This window comes from Oncorhynchus kisutch, linkage group LG8 (assembly GCF_002021735.2).
Source record: "Oncorhynchus kisutch isolate 150728-3 linkage group LG8, Okis_V2, whole genome shotgun sequence".
In the NCBI taxonomy this organism is placed as follows: domain Eukaryota; kingdom Metazoa; phylum Chordata; class Actinopteri; order Salmoniformes; family Salmonidae; genus Oncorhynchus; species Oncorhynchus kisutch.
In genome coordinates, this window is record NC_034181.2 from 24,408,669 (window position 1) to 24,425,012 (window position 16,344).

The 16,344-nt window shown below is 41.7% G+C and overlaps 1 protein-coding gene across 4 annotated transcripts in view; it reads left to right on the forward strand.

The window, feature by feature from the left end:
* The window catches only part of LOC109896048 (solute carrier family 23 member 2), a 73,078-nt gene extending 57,001 nt beyond the window's left edge, over positions 1-16,077 (forward strand). For all 4 annotated transcript variants that reach the window (XM_020490247.2, XM_020490248.2, XM_031829880.1 and 1 more), the window contains exons 7-15: positions 671-741; positions 1,372-1,553; positions 3,719-3,839; positions 7,052-7,208; positions 7,341-7,488; positions 7,676-7,781; positions 8,334-8,601; positions 8,720-8,815; positions 9,867-16,077. In XM_020490247.2, the coding sequence (XP_020345836.1) occupies positions 671-741; positions 1,372-1,553; positions 3,719-3,839; positions 7,052-7,208; positions 7,341-7,488; positions 7,676-7,781; positions 8,334-8,601; positions 8,720-8,815; positions 9,867-10,138 (1,421 nt within the window). In that variant the 3' untranslated portion in view covers positions 10,139-16,077. The remainder of the gene's footprint in view (positions 1-670; positions 742-1,371; positions 1,554-3,718; positions 3,840-7,051; positions 7,209-7,340; positions 7,489-7,675; positions 7,782-8,333; positions 8,602-8,719; positions 8,816-9,866) is intronic.
* The last annotated feature ends 267 nt before the right edge of the window (positions 16,078-16,344 follow it).

Sequence of the window (16,344 nt, forward strand, 5' to 3'; positions counted from 1 at the left end):
GCAACGAAGGAGTGGCTTCGTAAGAAGCATTTCAAGGTCCTGGAGTGGCCTAGCCAGTCTCCAGATCTCAACCCCATAGAAAATCTTTGGAGAGAGTTGAAAGTCCGTGTTGCCCAGCAACAGCCCCAAAACATCACTGCTCTAGAGGAGATCTGCATGGAGGAATGGGCCAAAATACCAGCAACAGTGTGTGAAAACCTTGTGAAGACTTACAGAAAACGTTTGACCTCTGTTATTGCCAACAAAGGGTATATAACAAAGTATTGAGAAACTTTTTATTGACCAAATACTTATTTTCCACCATAATTTGCAAATAAATTCATAAAAAATCCTACAATGTGATTTTCTGGATTTTTTTTTTCTCATTTTGTTTGTCATAGTTGAAGTGTAGCTTTGATTAAAATTACAGGCCTCATCTTTTTAAGTGGGAGAACTTGCACAATTGGTGGCTGACTAAATACTTTTTTGCCCCACTGTTAATGGAATCGGATAGTAACCAATAAAGTGTTAAATAAATCTAAATTTATTTGATTTGAGATTCTTCAAAGTAGCCATCCTTTGCCTTGATGACAGCTTTGCACACTCGATAAATGTGTTTAATCATCCTTCTCTCTTCTTTCTATTTCTCTGTTTTCTTTTCCTCTATCTTTCTCCATTATTTCTGTCTCAGTGGTTCCGCCCATGTTCAACGAAACCGAGCTGTTCAACACTGAACACATCTGGCATCCCCGAATACGAGAGGTGAGAGGGGGAGGAGCACTGAAATGGGAGATATTTTATAAGTACCCAAACCATTACCTTGCATTAGTGTACAGAGAGAGGTCTACTAAAACGTAGAGTAGAAGGAGTTCTAATTGATGAGGCTTGTTGAGGCCTGTTGCTGTGACTCAGCCTTTGTGTGTGTGTGTGTGTGTGTGTGTGTGTGTGTGTGTGTGTGTGTGTGTGTGTGTGTGTGTGCGCGCGCAGACAGTATGACAGAGGCGGTTAACTCCCATGAACCTTTTATAAGGCTTGTGTAAGTTGGTTTGGTAACCCTGTTTTGCCACGTGTGTGTGTGTGAGGGGATAACTTAATGACGATGTCAAGATGAATAGAATTAGAGACATGGACATTGATAGGCTTGAGGGGGAGTAGTAATTTCATTAAACAGTCATTCATTTTACAGACTAGTTCCAGGTGTTGCGATTGCTCTTATAAAGGAAAAATAAAGATAACTTCCTCTCTATGATCACTTCTCTAAATGGTAATGATAACTGCGTGTATATACATTTAATTAGGGACTTTGGCACATAAAGTACTTTATTATGAAATTACATTACAAATTGTACTATTCTCTCCCTCTTTGCGCCCCCCCCACCACCACCACCACAGATCCAGGGGGCTATCATTGTGTCGTCTCTGATAGAGGTGTGTATCGGCTTCCTGGGGCTTCCAGGACTCCTGTTGAAATACATTGGCCCTCTGACCATCACCCCAACTGTGGCCCTCATCGGCCTTTCTGGCTTCCAGGCTGCAGGGGAGAGAGCAGGGAAACACTGGGGCATTGCCATGCTGTGAGTAGTACACTGGTTCTAGGCTTTCCTGACTGATTAGTACCCTGTATAGTTCCCAGCCCTCTAAGTTTAATATACTGTCTGTTGTCTTATGATGCAAGGCACATTTCTGTCAAATCCCGACAATAAAATGCTATCTTCTCTATCTTATGTTATACTAGTAGACTGATTCCCGCCCCCAGAGGCATCCTTAACCAATCAATTACCGTAACTGCCCATTACACAGCCAATCAGAAACCATTCCCAGTTGACACAGCTGCCCTGCAGAATGGAGGTGGGAACACAGTGCTACTCCAGACAGAGAGCTCTGAGTCAGGAGGTTCAGCAGAGCTGTGTCTGCTGGTAACTGTTTCTGTCTTACGTTCAGTTATTCATTCATTTATTTTATATTTTGGGAAATTAGTCTTGCAACTCATCTCAAACAGCATAGCATCACATACAGTTAATTCGAGAAGTATTCAGACCCCTTCCCTTTTTCCAAATGTAGTTGCGTTACAGCCTTATTCTAAAATGTATTCAATATTTGTTTTTCATCAGTCCACACACAATACCCCATAATAACAAAGCGAAAACAAGTTTTTTGAAATTTTGGCAAATGTATAATTTTTTTAGAAATAATACCTTATGTGCATAAGTATTCAGACCATTTGCTATGACATTTGAAATTGAGCTCAGGTGTATAATGTGTCCATTGATCGTCCTTTAGATGTTTTTCAACTTGATTAGAGTCCACCGGTGGTAAATTCAATTGATTGGACATGATTTGGAAAGGTACCACTGTTGACACAGCAAAAGCCAAGAAGGAATTGTCTGTAGAGCGCCAAGACAGTGTCGAGGCACAGATCTGGGGAAGGCTGCCAAAACATTTCTGCAGCATTGAAGGTCCCCAAGATCACAGTGGCCTCCATCATTCTTAAATTGAAGAAGTTTGGAACCACCAATACTCTTCCTTGAGCTGGCCGTTCGGCCAAACTGAGCAGTCAGGGGAGAAGGGCCTTGGTCAGGGAAGTGACCAAGAACCCAATGATCACTCTGACAGAGCTCCAGAATTCCTCTGGAGATGGGAGAACCTTCCAGAAGGACAACCATCCCTGCAGCACTCTACCAATCAGGCCTTTTTATGTGGTAGAGTGGCCAGACGCAAGCCACTCCTCAGTACAAGGTACATGATGGCCCGCTTGGAGTTTGCCAAAAGTCACCTAAAGGACTCTGACCATGAGAAACAAGATTTTCTGATTTGATGAAACCAAAATGTAAATATGTGGCCTGAATGCCAAGCATCACATCTGGAGGAAACCTGGTGAAACATGGTGGTGGCAGCATCATGCTGTGGGGATGTTTTTTAGCGGTAGGGACTGGTAGACTAGTCAGGATCAAGGGAAAGATGTAGTACAAAAAGATCCTTGGTGAAAATCTGCTCCAGGAGCGCTCAGGAGCTCAGACTGGGGCGAAGGTTCACCTTCCAACAGGACAACGACCCTAAGCACACAGCCAAGCCAACGCAGGAGCGTCTTCGGGACAAGTCTCTGAATGTCCTTGAGTGGCCCAGCCAGTGCCCGGACTTGAACCCGATCAAACGTCTCTGGAGAGACCTGAAAATAGCTGTGCAGCAACGCTCCCCTTCCAACCTGACAGAGCTTGAGAGGATCTGCAGAGAAGACTGGGAGAAACTCCCCAAATACAGATGTGCCAGGCTTGTAGAGTCAAACCCAAGAAGACTCTAGGCTGTAATCGCTGTCAAAGGTGCTTCAACAAAGTACTGAGTAAAGGGTCTGAATACTTATGTAAATGTAATATTTCAGCTTATACATTTTCTTTTATCAATTAGCAAAAATTTAAATTAAATAAAAACAGTTTTTGCTTAGTCATTATGGGGTCGTGTGTGTAGATTGAGGGGAAAAAAACTAAATTTGGAAAAAGTGAAGCGTCTTTAACTTCATTGAGTTGTCAATTAATTGATTTTATTGTGTCCCTTTTTGAGAATGAAACCTTTGGATGCAGATGTCTTTATGGCAGTCTTTTTATAGGAGGGTTATTGCTTCTTTTTACAAATGTTTAACCGTTCTACAGACCCTTGGCTGCTGTATTTCTTACTTGTGAGCTCTCTCTCTCTCTCTCTCTCTCTTTCTCTCCCTCTCTGTCTCTCACTCTCTGTCTGTCTGTAGGACTATATTTCTGGTGTTGTTGTTCTCTCAGTATGCGAGGAACGTACAGCTTCCTCTGCCCATCTACAAGGCTAAGAAAGGATGGACCTCTTATAGATTACAGCTCTTCAAGATGTTCCCCGTTAGTACCCTCGCGCACACACACACACACACACACACAGATGCCCACAGAACAATTGAGAAATTCACTAGCAGGGGCGCACAAACACACACACCTAGACACACATCACTTCTCCTGGAACAGTGTGCTCTTCGATCTGATCTGTCACGGATCAAGTGAGGTCAGATCAATGGGCACACACTCCTCCTTCCTCCCATTACTTGTTGAGTCCTGCTTTCTAATATTATTCACCTCCCCTGTAGGGCTGGGCGATATGACAATATATACAGTTGAAGGCTTAGCCAAATGCATATAAACTCAGTTTTTTACGATTCCTGACATTTAATCCTAGTAAAAATTCCCTGTCTTAGGTCAGTTAGGCTCACCACTTTATTTTAAGAATGTTGAATGTCAGAATAATAATTTTTTATTTCAGATTTTATTTCTTTCATCATATTCCCAGTGGGTCAGAAGTTTACATACACTCAATTAGTATTTTGTAGCATTGCCTTAAACAATTTAAACTTGGGTCAAACGTTTCGGGTAGCCTTCCACAAGCTTCCCTCATTAAATTGGGTTAATTTTGGCCCATTCCTCCTGACAGAGCTGGTGTAACTGAGTCAGGTTTGTAGGCCTCCTTGCTCGCCACACTTTTTCTGTTCTGCCCACAACTTTTCTATAGGTATGAGGTCAGGGCTTTGTGATGGCCACTCTAATACCTTGACTTTGTTGTGCTTAAGCCATTTTGCCACAACTTTTGACGTATGCTTGGGGGTCATTGCCCATTTGGAAGACACATTTGCGACCAAGCTTTAACTTCCTGACTGATGTTTTGAGATGTTGCTTCAATATATCCACATCATTTTCCTTCCTCATGAATCCATCTATTTTGTGAAGTGCACCAGTCCCTCCTGCAGCAAAACACCCCCACAACATGATGCTGCCACCCCCGTGCTTCACGGTTGGGATGGTGTTCTTCGGCTTGCAAGCCTCCCCCTGTTTTCCTCCAAACATAACAATGGTCATTATGGCCAAACAGTTCTCTGGTCTGATGAAACAGAAATAGGACATTTCTCCAAAAAGTACGATCTTTGTCCCCATGTGCAGTTGCAGACTGAAGTCTGGCTTTTTTATGGCGGTTTTGTAGCAGTGGCTTCCTTGCTGAGCAGCCTTTCAGTTTGTCGATATAGGACTCATTTTTACTGTGGATATAGATACTTTTGTACCTGTTTCCTCCAGCATCTTCACATGGTCCTTTGCTGTTCTGGGATTGATTTACACTTTTTGCACCAAAGTACGTTCATCTCTAGGAGACAGAACGCGTCTCCTTCCTGAGTGGTATGACGGCTGCATTGTCCCATGGGTTTTATACTTGCGTACTATTGTTTGTACACATGAACATGGTACCTTCAGGCATTTGGAAATTGATCCCAAGGATAAACCAGACTTGTGGAGGACCACCATTTTTTTTCTGAAGTCTTGGCTGATTTCTTTTTTTTCCCATGATGTCAAGCAAAGAGGCACTGAGTTTGAGGGTAGGCCTTGAAATTCATCCACAGGTACACCTCCAATTGGCTCAAATGATATCAATTAGCCTATCAGAAGCTTCTAAAGCCATGACATCATGCACAGAGTAGATGTCCTAACCCGAATAGCCAAAGCTATAGTTTGTTAACAATAAATATGTGGAGGGGTTGAAAAATGAGTTTTAATGACTCCAACCTAAGTGTATGTAAAGTTCTGACTTCAACTGTATATTGTGTGACGATAGACATTTTTCCTATCGTTTCATATTATGCTCTTATCATTTATTTAGTTGTCGCAAATCACACTCTTTACGGCAATATTTTTCGTCAATTGGACTAGGCTTTGCGTTCTTCCACTCGTGTTTTTCGGTCGCATGGACGTGGTTTGGGTATGAAAAGTCTGACACTGACCAGAAAACAGTCCTCTGCTAAATATGCCGCTGGCCGGTCCTGACAACAGGCTCAAACACCACTAACCGCTTTTACCACCTAGGCAAGAATCATGTGAAACAGTACGGAGAGAGTCTACGGATGAGACCTAAAAAAAGTAAAGTCGAGTGCTCAAAACAAACCCCCGACTCAGACATTGCAAGAGGCTTTTGCCCGCGGCACACCATATGGCAAAGAATCACGGAGATTGAAGAGATCTGCCGTGACAACTTACATCTGCAAAGACATGGCCCCAATTTACACTGTCGAGAAATGGGGGTTTTGTGAGTTGGTGCTAACACTCGACCCAAGGTACCAAATGCAAATTGATATGTGACTCGCAATTAATGCCAAAATAACATGTAAAACAGGCAAGCCCCCAAAAATATATATATATTTTTTGCATCTATAGTTGAAGTGTTTTCTATTTACCTTTTTTAGATTGTATAGATTCAAATGTTATATTTTGATACATGCTTAATTGAACATTTGCACAAAGGTTCTAAATAAAATGAGTAATAATCAAATGAGTAATAATCAAATGAGTAATAATCAAATGAGTAATAATCAAATGAGTAATAATCAAATGAGTAATAATCAAATGAGTAATAATCAAATGAGTAATAATCAAATGAGTAATAATCAAATGAGTAAGTACCTTTTTTATTTATTCAACATGTAGTAAGAAATAGGACTTTACATGTGGTCATTTTATATAAACTATTTATTCATTGAATTTACAGAAAATGAGCTGTATCTGGATATGAGATTTTGGCCATATCGCCCAGCCCTACTCCCCTGTCTCCTCCCTCCCCATTCCTCTTAATATGATCTGAAATTATTGTCTCCTATGGTGTGTCTCTCTCCCCCTGCTGGTCATTTGATGTCATGATATATCTGCTGCTGTAATATAACAGTAGACACTGGAAAGGATTCTTTGCTTGCAATGGTGACTTCACTCTAATAAAGTCATCTTCATCACACTCTCGCCCTGTCTCATTAAAGTTTCACTCTTCTGTTACTATTTACTTTTAAGAATGTGGGATAAATTGAGTTTTTCAAATTATGATAAAATGTTAAAAGCACCCTGAAGCAGCATTCCACCAAATGTCAACTACTTATGAAGCTGCTCTTTACTGTTGAACTGGTGACCTCACAACTCTCCCATACTTGAATAAAGTAATCATCATCATCACTCCGCTTCAGTGTAACTCACCAGGACATACTGTATGTGTTTTTCTGTGATTTGACGGTCATATTTAACCCCCCCCCCCTCAGATCATCATGGCCATCCTGGTGTCATGGCTGATCTGTTTCATCTTCACTGTAACCAACGTTTTCCCACCGGAGAAAGACAAATACGGTTACTACGCCCGCACTGACGCACGCCAGGGGATACTGGCAGCTGCACCTTGGTTCAAGATCCCCTACCCCTGTGAGTTACCCCTTTTTATGTTGTTCAACCTTGCCCCTAGCTAAGTCCAAACTCTTGATAAGAGCATTCAACAGGTTTGTAGCTTCCTCAAATCTAGAATGTTGTGTGTTGAGTTTGTGTTTTTACCCATAGTTCAGTGGGGTGTTCCTACGGTAACAGCAGCAGGGGTGATAGGTATGTTCAGTGCCGTGGTCGCTAGCATCATCGAGTCTATCGGGGACTACTATGCCTGTGCCCGACTCTCCTGTGCCCCCCCACCCCCTGTTCACGCCATCAACAGGTACCTGACCTTGCTCGCATAGGTCCTTGCTTAATGCACATCATAGAAAAGTTTTCTATAAAAGTAGCATAATTCTGGTTAAATCGCGCAGACAATGGTTTGAATCATGACTTGAGATCTGTGTGTGTACCTGTAACTACCTTCCAAAACAGATACCAAAACTTTTTTTCTGTTTTTCTTTCTCTAGGGGTATATTTATGGAAGGTCTGTCCTGCGTGTTGGATGGGCTGATGGGGACAGGAAACGGCTCTACTTCCTCCAGTCCTAATATAGGCGTGCTGGGCATCACTAAGGTAACCATCACACATCAACAGAGTCCCACTCGAGTTCTATACGAATATTACATATCTATGTTTTGAGGGGGTTCAATTCATCTCGTTCGTGTAGGCATTTGATTTTTACCCGGACAGCTATGTTGGCTCAAAACAAAAGTGACTTAATTAACCATCTGTAGTACTTAGTAGGATTCTGTGTTTTCCCATGCGAAAATGATTCCAGATTTTTTTTTTTAAACACCATCAGCCTTCCCAACTAGTTTAAATTCAAACATACATTTTATAGAAAACAGATGTTTGTTTCTGGACGATGCACCATGCTGCCTTGTTGACATCATGACGGAGCGGCGCAGATTAGTGTTCCATTTGAGAAAAGTGTAGCTCCATCCCTGCTTTCGCCCGATGTGACAGGCCATTGACGGTTCATCCCATGTCAGAATAAAAAAACTCCCTCACTGATTAGTAATTTGCTTGGATCTTATTAGCTCTGTAGAGTGGGACAGTTTTATTCTTCCTGATATCCTTTGATTCGCTCTCTCACTCCCTGCTGCTCTCTGATTGGTCCTCCAGGTAGGCAGTCGGCGTGTGATCCAGTACGGTGCTGCTATGATGCTGCTGCTAGGGCTGGTGGGTAAATTCAGTGCGTTGTTTGCCTCCCTGCCTGACCCTGTCCTGGGGGCGCTGTTCTGTACCCTGTTTGGAATGATCACAGCTGTGGGACTGTCCAACCTGCAGTTTGTAGACCTCAACTCCTCCAGGAACCTCTTTGTTTTGGGCTTCTCAATCTTCTTTGGCCTGGTGCTGCCCAGCTATCTCAAACAGAACCCTCTGGTCACTGGTGAGTGGAAGACAAGTTAGAGTGCACCACATAATTAGCTCAATGGCCTACTCCTTCAGTGTTCTCCCACATTATAAAATAACTGGGTAGCTCTCTGAACCCTCTCTCTGTCTCTCAGGTATAGTGTCGCTAGACCAGGTGTTGAACGTGCTCCTGACCACAGCCATGTTCGTAGGGGGGTCAGTGGCATTTGTGCTGGACAACACTATCCCTGGTGAGTAGACTACTATCACACTCAACGTTAGTTATAACACTATTGCTGCTGAGTAGACTGTGCTATCACTGTTAATTATAACACTATCCCTGCTGAGTAGACTGGACTGTCGCTGTTAGTTAAAACTTCTTCAGGATCGTTGTCCCTTCCACAGGACAGTTGAGCTAACGTAGGCTAATGCAATTAGCATGAGGCAAAAAGCTTCAATACTTGTTAATCTAACTGCGCTGTCCAATTTAAAGTAGCTATTAGTGAAAGAATACCATGCTATTGTTTGAGGAGAGTGCACAATTTTCAGCATGAAAGTTATTGATAAACAAATTAGGCACATTTGGACAGTCTTAATACATCATGTTGAACAGAAATGTAATGGTTCATTGGATCAGTCAAACATGTTGCACATACACTGCCATCTGGTGGCAAATCTAAATTGCACCTGGACTGGAATAATACGTTATGGTCTTGCATTTCAAAGATGGTACAAAAGAACAGTTGGATTTTTCTTTATCTTTTACCAGATCATTTGTGTTAAATTCTCCTACATTCCTTTCACATTTCCACGAACTTCAACGTGTTTCCTTTCAAATGGTGCCACGAATATGCATATCCTTGCTATAGGCAGTTAGATTTGGGTATGTAATTTTAAGCGCAAATTGAAAAAAGGGGGCAGATCCTTAAGATAGTGTTAATTATAACACTATCCCTGCTGAGTAGACTGGACTGTCACTGTTAGTTAAAACACTATCCCTGCTGAGTAGACTGGACTGTCACTGTTAGTTAAAACACTATCCCTGTTGAGTAGACTGGACTGTCACTGTTAGTTAAAACACTATCCCTGCTGAGTAGACTGGACTGACGCTGTTAGTTAAAACACTATCCCTGCTGAGTAGACTGGATTGTCACTGTTAGTTAAAACACTATATATCCCTTGTGATTTTATTTACAGATAGGACAAGTATATCACAAACTGTTGCCTTCTCCAATTGCTCACCCCTTCTTCCTCCTGTCTTCCTCTTTTCTTTCTCCTTTGTCTCTCCTTTCCTCTTGTCAGGTACCAGGGAGGAGCGAGGGATCGGGAAGTTGAAGCGAGGGTCGGGACCCAGTGCTGCGGAGCTGGAGGGGATGAGAACCTACGACCTCCCGTTTGGGATGGACTTCCTGCGTCGTCACACCGTCTTCCAATACTTCCCCATCAGCCCTACCTTCAGCGGCTACCAGTGGAGCGCAATCCGCAAGGCCTGCAGACGTAGGGGTGGACGGGGGGAGGCAGGGAAGGGAGCAGAGATGGAGAGAGTCACAGAACCAAGGGAGAGCGGGGTATAGCAGATGGGTAGGAACAGGGTGGAGGGGAGGGGGAAGGGATGGAGCTTGGAACCATGGAAGGGAGGAGAGGGATGGAAGGGAGGGGTGGAGGTTTTTGGGTTGTCAGTGCAGTGTGACATGCTCAACCCTGTCTTGTATGTCTGTGTCTGTAGAACTCCCTGTTTATGCCCTATCCATGCTGTTATTAGCATGTTATAACAGGTGACATTAGCGTGTTATAATGTCCTTATAGAGGAGGGTTCAGGTGGAGTTGCAACACTCTCTCTGGCTCTCGTCTCTACCTAGTATGTGTGCATAAGAGCAGTGTATTAGACAGACCCTTTTATTGAGGTCCCTGTCTTCCCAATACACTATTTCTACTGAGTCCTTAAGTTAAAGCACTTATTTTCAAGGTCAACCTGTCTACATTCATTCCAAGAAATAAAAGGTTTCTTCTCAGCCATTGAACCAAAATACTCTTAATATATTACACTCCCAGGGGCTCCGCATGCGTTTGTGTGTGTGTGTATGCCAACCCATGACATTGTGATGGGGTTGTTTGTGTCACTTGCACTGGCGCATTCCCTGTTTAAGGACAGAGATGGACAGTATCTCATTTACAACAAATGTTTTTAAGCTGAATCATTGACACCTTACAGACCCAATGAGAATCAGACGAAGCTAGTCAGTCAGCCCTGTTTAGCAAACCTACACTGCCCACGGTGGTTATGGGAAATGTAGTCCTGTTGAAAGGGAACTGGATGAAAGTTGGAGAGGCTTGATGCAAATTCACATTAAACTAATAATTTGCCTGCACACTACATTTACACACTCACAAGCTTAATTGCATGCAGATAGTGTAGATGCAAGTGGCTTGTCAAATGGCAGACCATAGCCATGCAAAGTGATTGATCTTCATTTCGCACTATTAGTGCACTATTAGTGCGAAGAGTTCATGCACAGAATGTTAGCTGAAACCTGCTTCTCTAATTGGCTTCTACCCACATAACACAGCCACACTTCAAACACAACAGATCAGACAACATCATCCACTGGATGAAGTGCTCTCAGCCCCTAGCCCTAGACACTTTTCCTAGTGCCCTAGTCCTAGACACTTCTCCTAGTGCCCTAGTCCTAGACACTTCTCCTAGTGCCCTAGTCCTAGACACTTCTCCTAGTGCCCTAGTCCTAGACACTTCTCTTAGTGCCCTAGCCGTAGACATTTCTAAATGACCTCTCATAGATCTGAAGGAGAATGGATGTCAGTATCCTGGTAAAAGCTCATTCTAGCCCTCTAAAGGGATAGTGTCTGTTTCTTTCAATCCAGCAGGTGCCATGAAGAAGTGTCTAGGCCAGGGGTAAGAGCTAGGGCTGTGGATGAGGTCTTGATTTAAGACTGGGACTGTTGATGTTCACCCAGTCAGCTTGCAAGCCTTACTGTGTCAGTATTATCTTTAGCATCGTTAACAAATGCCACCAAAACCAGCTCTCTCCTGAACGCATACACCCTCAACCAGCTGCTGTTATTACAACTGGAATTAATACAGCATTTGAAGGTTGACTTATAAACTGCTTATAAGCCATTATTGCATAATATAACTAGTATTAACTGCTTACAAGTCAATGTAAGTAAGTTTAATTGAAATGTAACATTTATTAACATGTATTACCTGTAAGGACCTATAATCATAAATCATGAAAAAGACTATACAATGTAATAGTTAAACTAACAATGTTCATGAGCAGTTCATAAGGACACTTTCAAAAACGTTTTCACATTTGTACTTTGTTTAGAGAGGCTACACCGATTTAGCGTGAAGCAGAATGCACTTGGTTAGCTAGTTGTGCGATCACAACGTAGTTTTTGAAATGCAGACCTTTTTCTATTTCACTGATGTTCTTCATTTTGTTATTGTGTTCGATTCATACTTAGTCTAGTGTTCTGTAGTGTTTGTGAGCACATTCATGGTCGTATAGGTGGTGTGACCATTGCCCAGGCCACAGCCTAAGTGAAGATCATGCTATGATAAAGGCTTACATGCAGAGTCACACCAGTGCATGGTTTACAAAGGAAGGAAATGGAGAGATGCTCCACAGATTTAGCTAGGGAAATTACCAGAAAGATGCTTTGAAATCTTTTGTACCCAGATGCCTGACAAAGTGAGAAATGGTGAGAGAAAAGAGGTGATTTTTATGGTACCAATCCTCTCCCTGATCGCTATATGCTCCCCTTCCCTCTGCTCTGTCCTACTCTGATACAGGTGTCAGGTCTACACTACTGTTCTGTTCAAGTGAACACATTGTTTGATTTACAGACACCATAGCGTAGTCTTCAAGTTTAATGGTTGTGGGGTAGAGAGTGTATTTGATGATGTTGATAGGGGTGTCCTGGGGGTATTTGTTCACAATGGCTCACAGACTACAATCTTGTCCTGCACCTATTGAGTCTTTCTATTGTTCTACTATTATTATGATTGTTACTGGTGTCATTATTCGTGTTGGCATTGTTCACGTGTTTGGTTCTATGTGCCGACCCCCACCCCCCACCCCCACCCCCATCACTCACTTGCCTCACCCTCCCTTCTTCCATCCTCACATCAACTGTAGGAACCTGCACCTCAACTTCAAATACAACATTATTTATAGTTCCAGTAACATACAGTACAGGTCACACCTCACAAGTTGAATGTCCTCTAATGACTGACTACACATTCAGTGGACCAGTAAATATCACTCAAAACTATTGCCAGGTAGTGCTCACTGACTGTGTGTTTACATGTTTCAGAGCTGGGGTCAAGTTCAAGTCAAGAATTCAAAAACTGGGGGTGCGTCAGAAATGGCACCCTATTCCCTATATAGTGCACTGTACTACATAGAGAATAGAGTGCCATTTGCGACACAATGAGTGTGATTGACATGGAGATGACCCTCTGGAACCTCTGCTATGTGTGTCTGGCCTGGAGCGCTGTGTTTTACTGTCTGAGCCGTCATCTATAGAAAAGCCATGGTTGATTGTTGGGGTAGGGTTGAATTGGGACTCCTCCTGGCCAGTATTGTTCTCTATTATAAGCCTACAAAACATAGTTAACTTAAAAAGATGCACAGATATGCATAATGATTGATCTTTGCAGAACCAAAATGCAAAAGAAGCACCTGTCCTTTCTTCATACTTTTTCATCTACTATTTCTCTTACTCTTCTCTTTGCTGCACCAAAACAATGAGTGGCGATAGTCACTGGTTCAGACATGTAGAAATGTAAACCATTTTAAGTAACATTTCAGATTGACTTTGATTTCTCATGTTGTTTTATTTATTTATTTATGATTAGTAAGAGTCGGTGTTTAGTGGGATGTATGTGAAGCCAATTTGTGTGCCATATGCACATTGTCAGAAAGACATTAGTTTTGAGTTTACTTGTTAGTTTACTGGCCCTATTAGAATGTTATTCAGATTTTCCACTGAGATACTGATATTGTTAGTCCCCATAGGCAGCAGGTTGAAGTTACCTCTGGATACTGATCACAGATCAGTTTAGTGTTTTCTCCCTTAATGAGTGTGGTTAGAATTTGTTGTGACTGGTCATATATCTGTGCCTAAGGACAACTTGTACAATAAGCTCTGTGAAGGGAGAGGCTCCAGCGTGTACTCTTTAGAACATGAACAGAGAAAAGCAACATTCTTACTAAGATCATATAATCACACATGGTTCTCTTACAATAAGTCATTCCATGCATGTTGTATTTTTATGAAAACCCTTTTGAACTGGACATGGCTCAGTTAGGGACCCAGGGTGAGAGGGCAGTCTAGAACAGGGGTTCTCAAACTTTTTAGGTCTTGGGACCCCTTTTGTGATGCCAAATTTCAGGGACCCCCCCCCTCATAATCAGGACACAACTTGAGTGAGCTGAACATTTGCATACAAGGAAGAACCAACTCTTGAACCCTGGAAAGGAACATTTTAAAGGCCCATCTCTTGGCATCAGAGAGATAATGTTGCAGTTTTTCAAGCAAATTTCCTGCAATTCTACACATTTTGTCATGGGGAAGAGATTTTTTTTGTTGCAGATTTAAAGCTAATATCCTGCAGTTCTATACATGTTGCCATGTGGCATGTTTTTTGCTGCAGTTTTAAAGCTTAAATTACAGTGCATTTTTATATATATATTTATATTTTAATCATTTTTTGGAATTAAAGTGATTGATTTGAACAAATTTACTGTGGATACCAATATCCCTGTGAGCATCCCAAACCCATCTTGCCAAGCGATAATAACAAATTATATTGTTACATTTTATTATATTGTATTACACCCTCAACTTATTCCATGGATCACTTGGCCAAAATCTGTTTAATCTGTTAGTAATATTCATTTTAAAAAATGTAATTGAAATATTTAGTTTGATGTGTTTTGAAATCTGTCCACGGACCCCTTGCAGTACCGCCGCACCCCACTTTGAGAACCCCTGGTCTAGAAGATCTGTTCTAATAGCAGGGTTCTGAGAACACCTTGAACATTTTGCTGTAAACAGACTAACTATATTCAGTGTGTGGAGAGAAGTGGGTAGTCAATGGTTTTGTACTGCAGCATGCTTGATTCTGCTTAGATGGTGTTGTGACACAGTTTACCCAGTGAGAAAGTGTTCCCTTGTGGCTTCACAGGCCATACTGCCTTTCTCTGCTCCGTAGAGCTAGGAATAGGGGATACGATAGATGGAATAGACCAACCCTTCAACTTGCTGTCTTTTGAAAGGGGGAAGGAGATGGGGAGTGGGACAGGAGGGGTGTATTCTGCCACTTGTGGTGAAATAACTTTGTACACACATGCATATTCTATAATGCAATTTCTATGACGTCACCACACGCTAATGCAACTAGCAGAGATTCCCCTCCACACCTGCAGTGCAGATATGGTGTAAGTGTCCTCTCCGTTTTAGTGTACCTGTATTCTCTATTGAAATGGCGATGTTGAATGCAGGAATAGACACTGGTTGGCCACTAAGAGTCTGTGGATCCAGGACAAGGTTCAGTGATCTAAGGTCAGTTTTGCATTCCTCCAGACTAATGGTTAGGATTTGGGGCGGGTAAACTGTTCCTAGATTGGTGTCAAAGGGCATTTTTCACCCAAAGTGCTGATCGGTACTTATCTTGTTTTGACTTTGATATATCTTTAGTTTGTATTGCATGGACCTCCTTGGTGCCGGTAGATTCTTCTCACAGCATGGATAGTAAAACATTTTTTAAACTGAATTATACCCCTAAAACTGTTAAATAATACTACAATATAAACCAGGGGTACATCTGAAATGGTTTACTATTTCCCATGTAGAGCACCACTGACTCTGGAAAGTAGCGCACTAGGGGAGTAGGGTGTCATTTGAGCTTCAGCCCATAGCTCACCTCATTTGAGCCAATGCCTCACCTCTGCATGTGCTTTCTCACTCAAGGTCAGGAGGTGTATGACAAATCTATCCCTTTCAGTTATTTTGAAGGGGAAGCTACCTGAAGAATATGCTTTTTGTCTCGTGTTTTATCTTTTCCAATGTTTTCTTTTTTTTTATACATAATTTTTGTTTTTACAAAGATGTTTGTAAGAAAATAAATCATGCCTTTTTAATCTTAAATTGTCATGCTGCAATGCGCACCATTTTTGTTACATTTTTATTTAATAAACAAAAGAAAATACATTTTTTTTCTATTTCAAATCTGTAGTTTGGTGGAATACTTTTGCTAGCTGGACATTTTTTCATATTGTATTTTTCTAACATTGCTTCCTGTTATCAAGTTAATACAGTATCAGTACAAATTGAGGGAGCTGACTTTAAACAGATGTATAAATATATATTGAATTGAGTACAATGTGCTAAGAAACTTCTGGACCAGGCATTGTGTATACTAACAGTAGCAACAAAATGTTATTCTTTGTTCCTAAAGCCATTTAATAAGATGTTACAGAATCAATCATGTCTATTGTCTTTTTTGTTAGTAGAACTGAAATAGATTATGTTTCGACCTTTTTTTATTCTACTCTAATTTCAAAGACAGGCCTACTGCACAACAACCACATATCTAGTCTCAATAGTTAATTGGTAAAGATTTTTAGATTGTTCTGTCTCCCTCTTTCTCTGTCTGACAGGGAGTGTTCATGGCAGAGAGATTGAGCATATTGCTGTCTGGTAATATCACGCACTCAGCCATTCTCTATTCATTGACGTCAGATATTAAGCC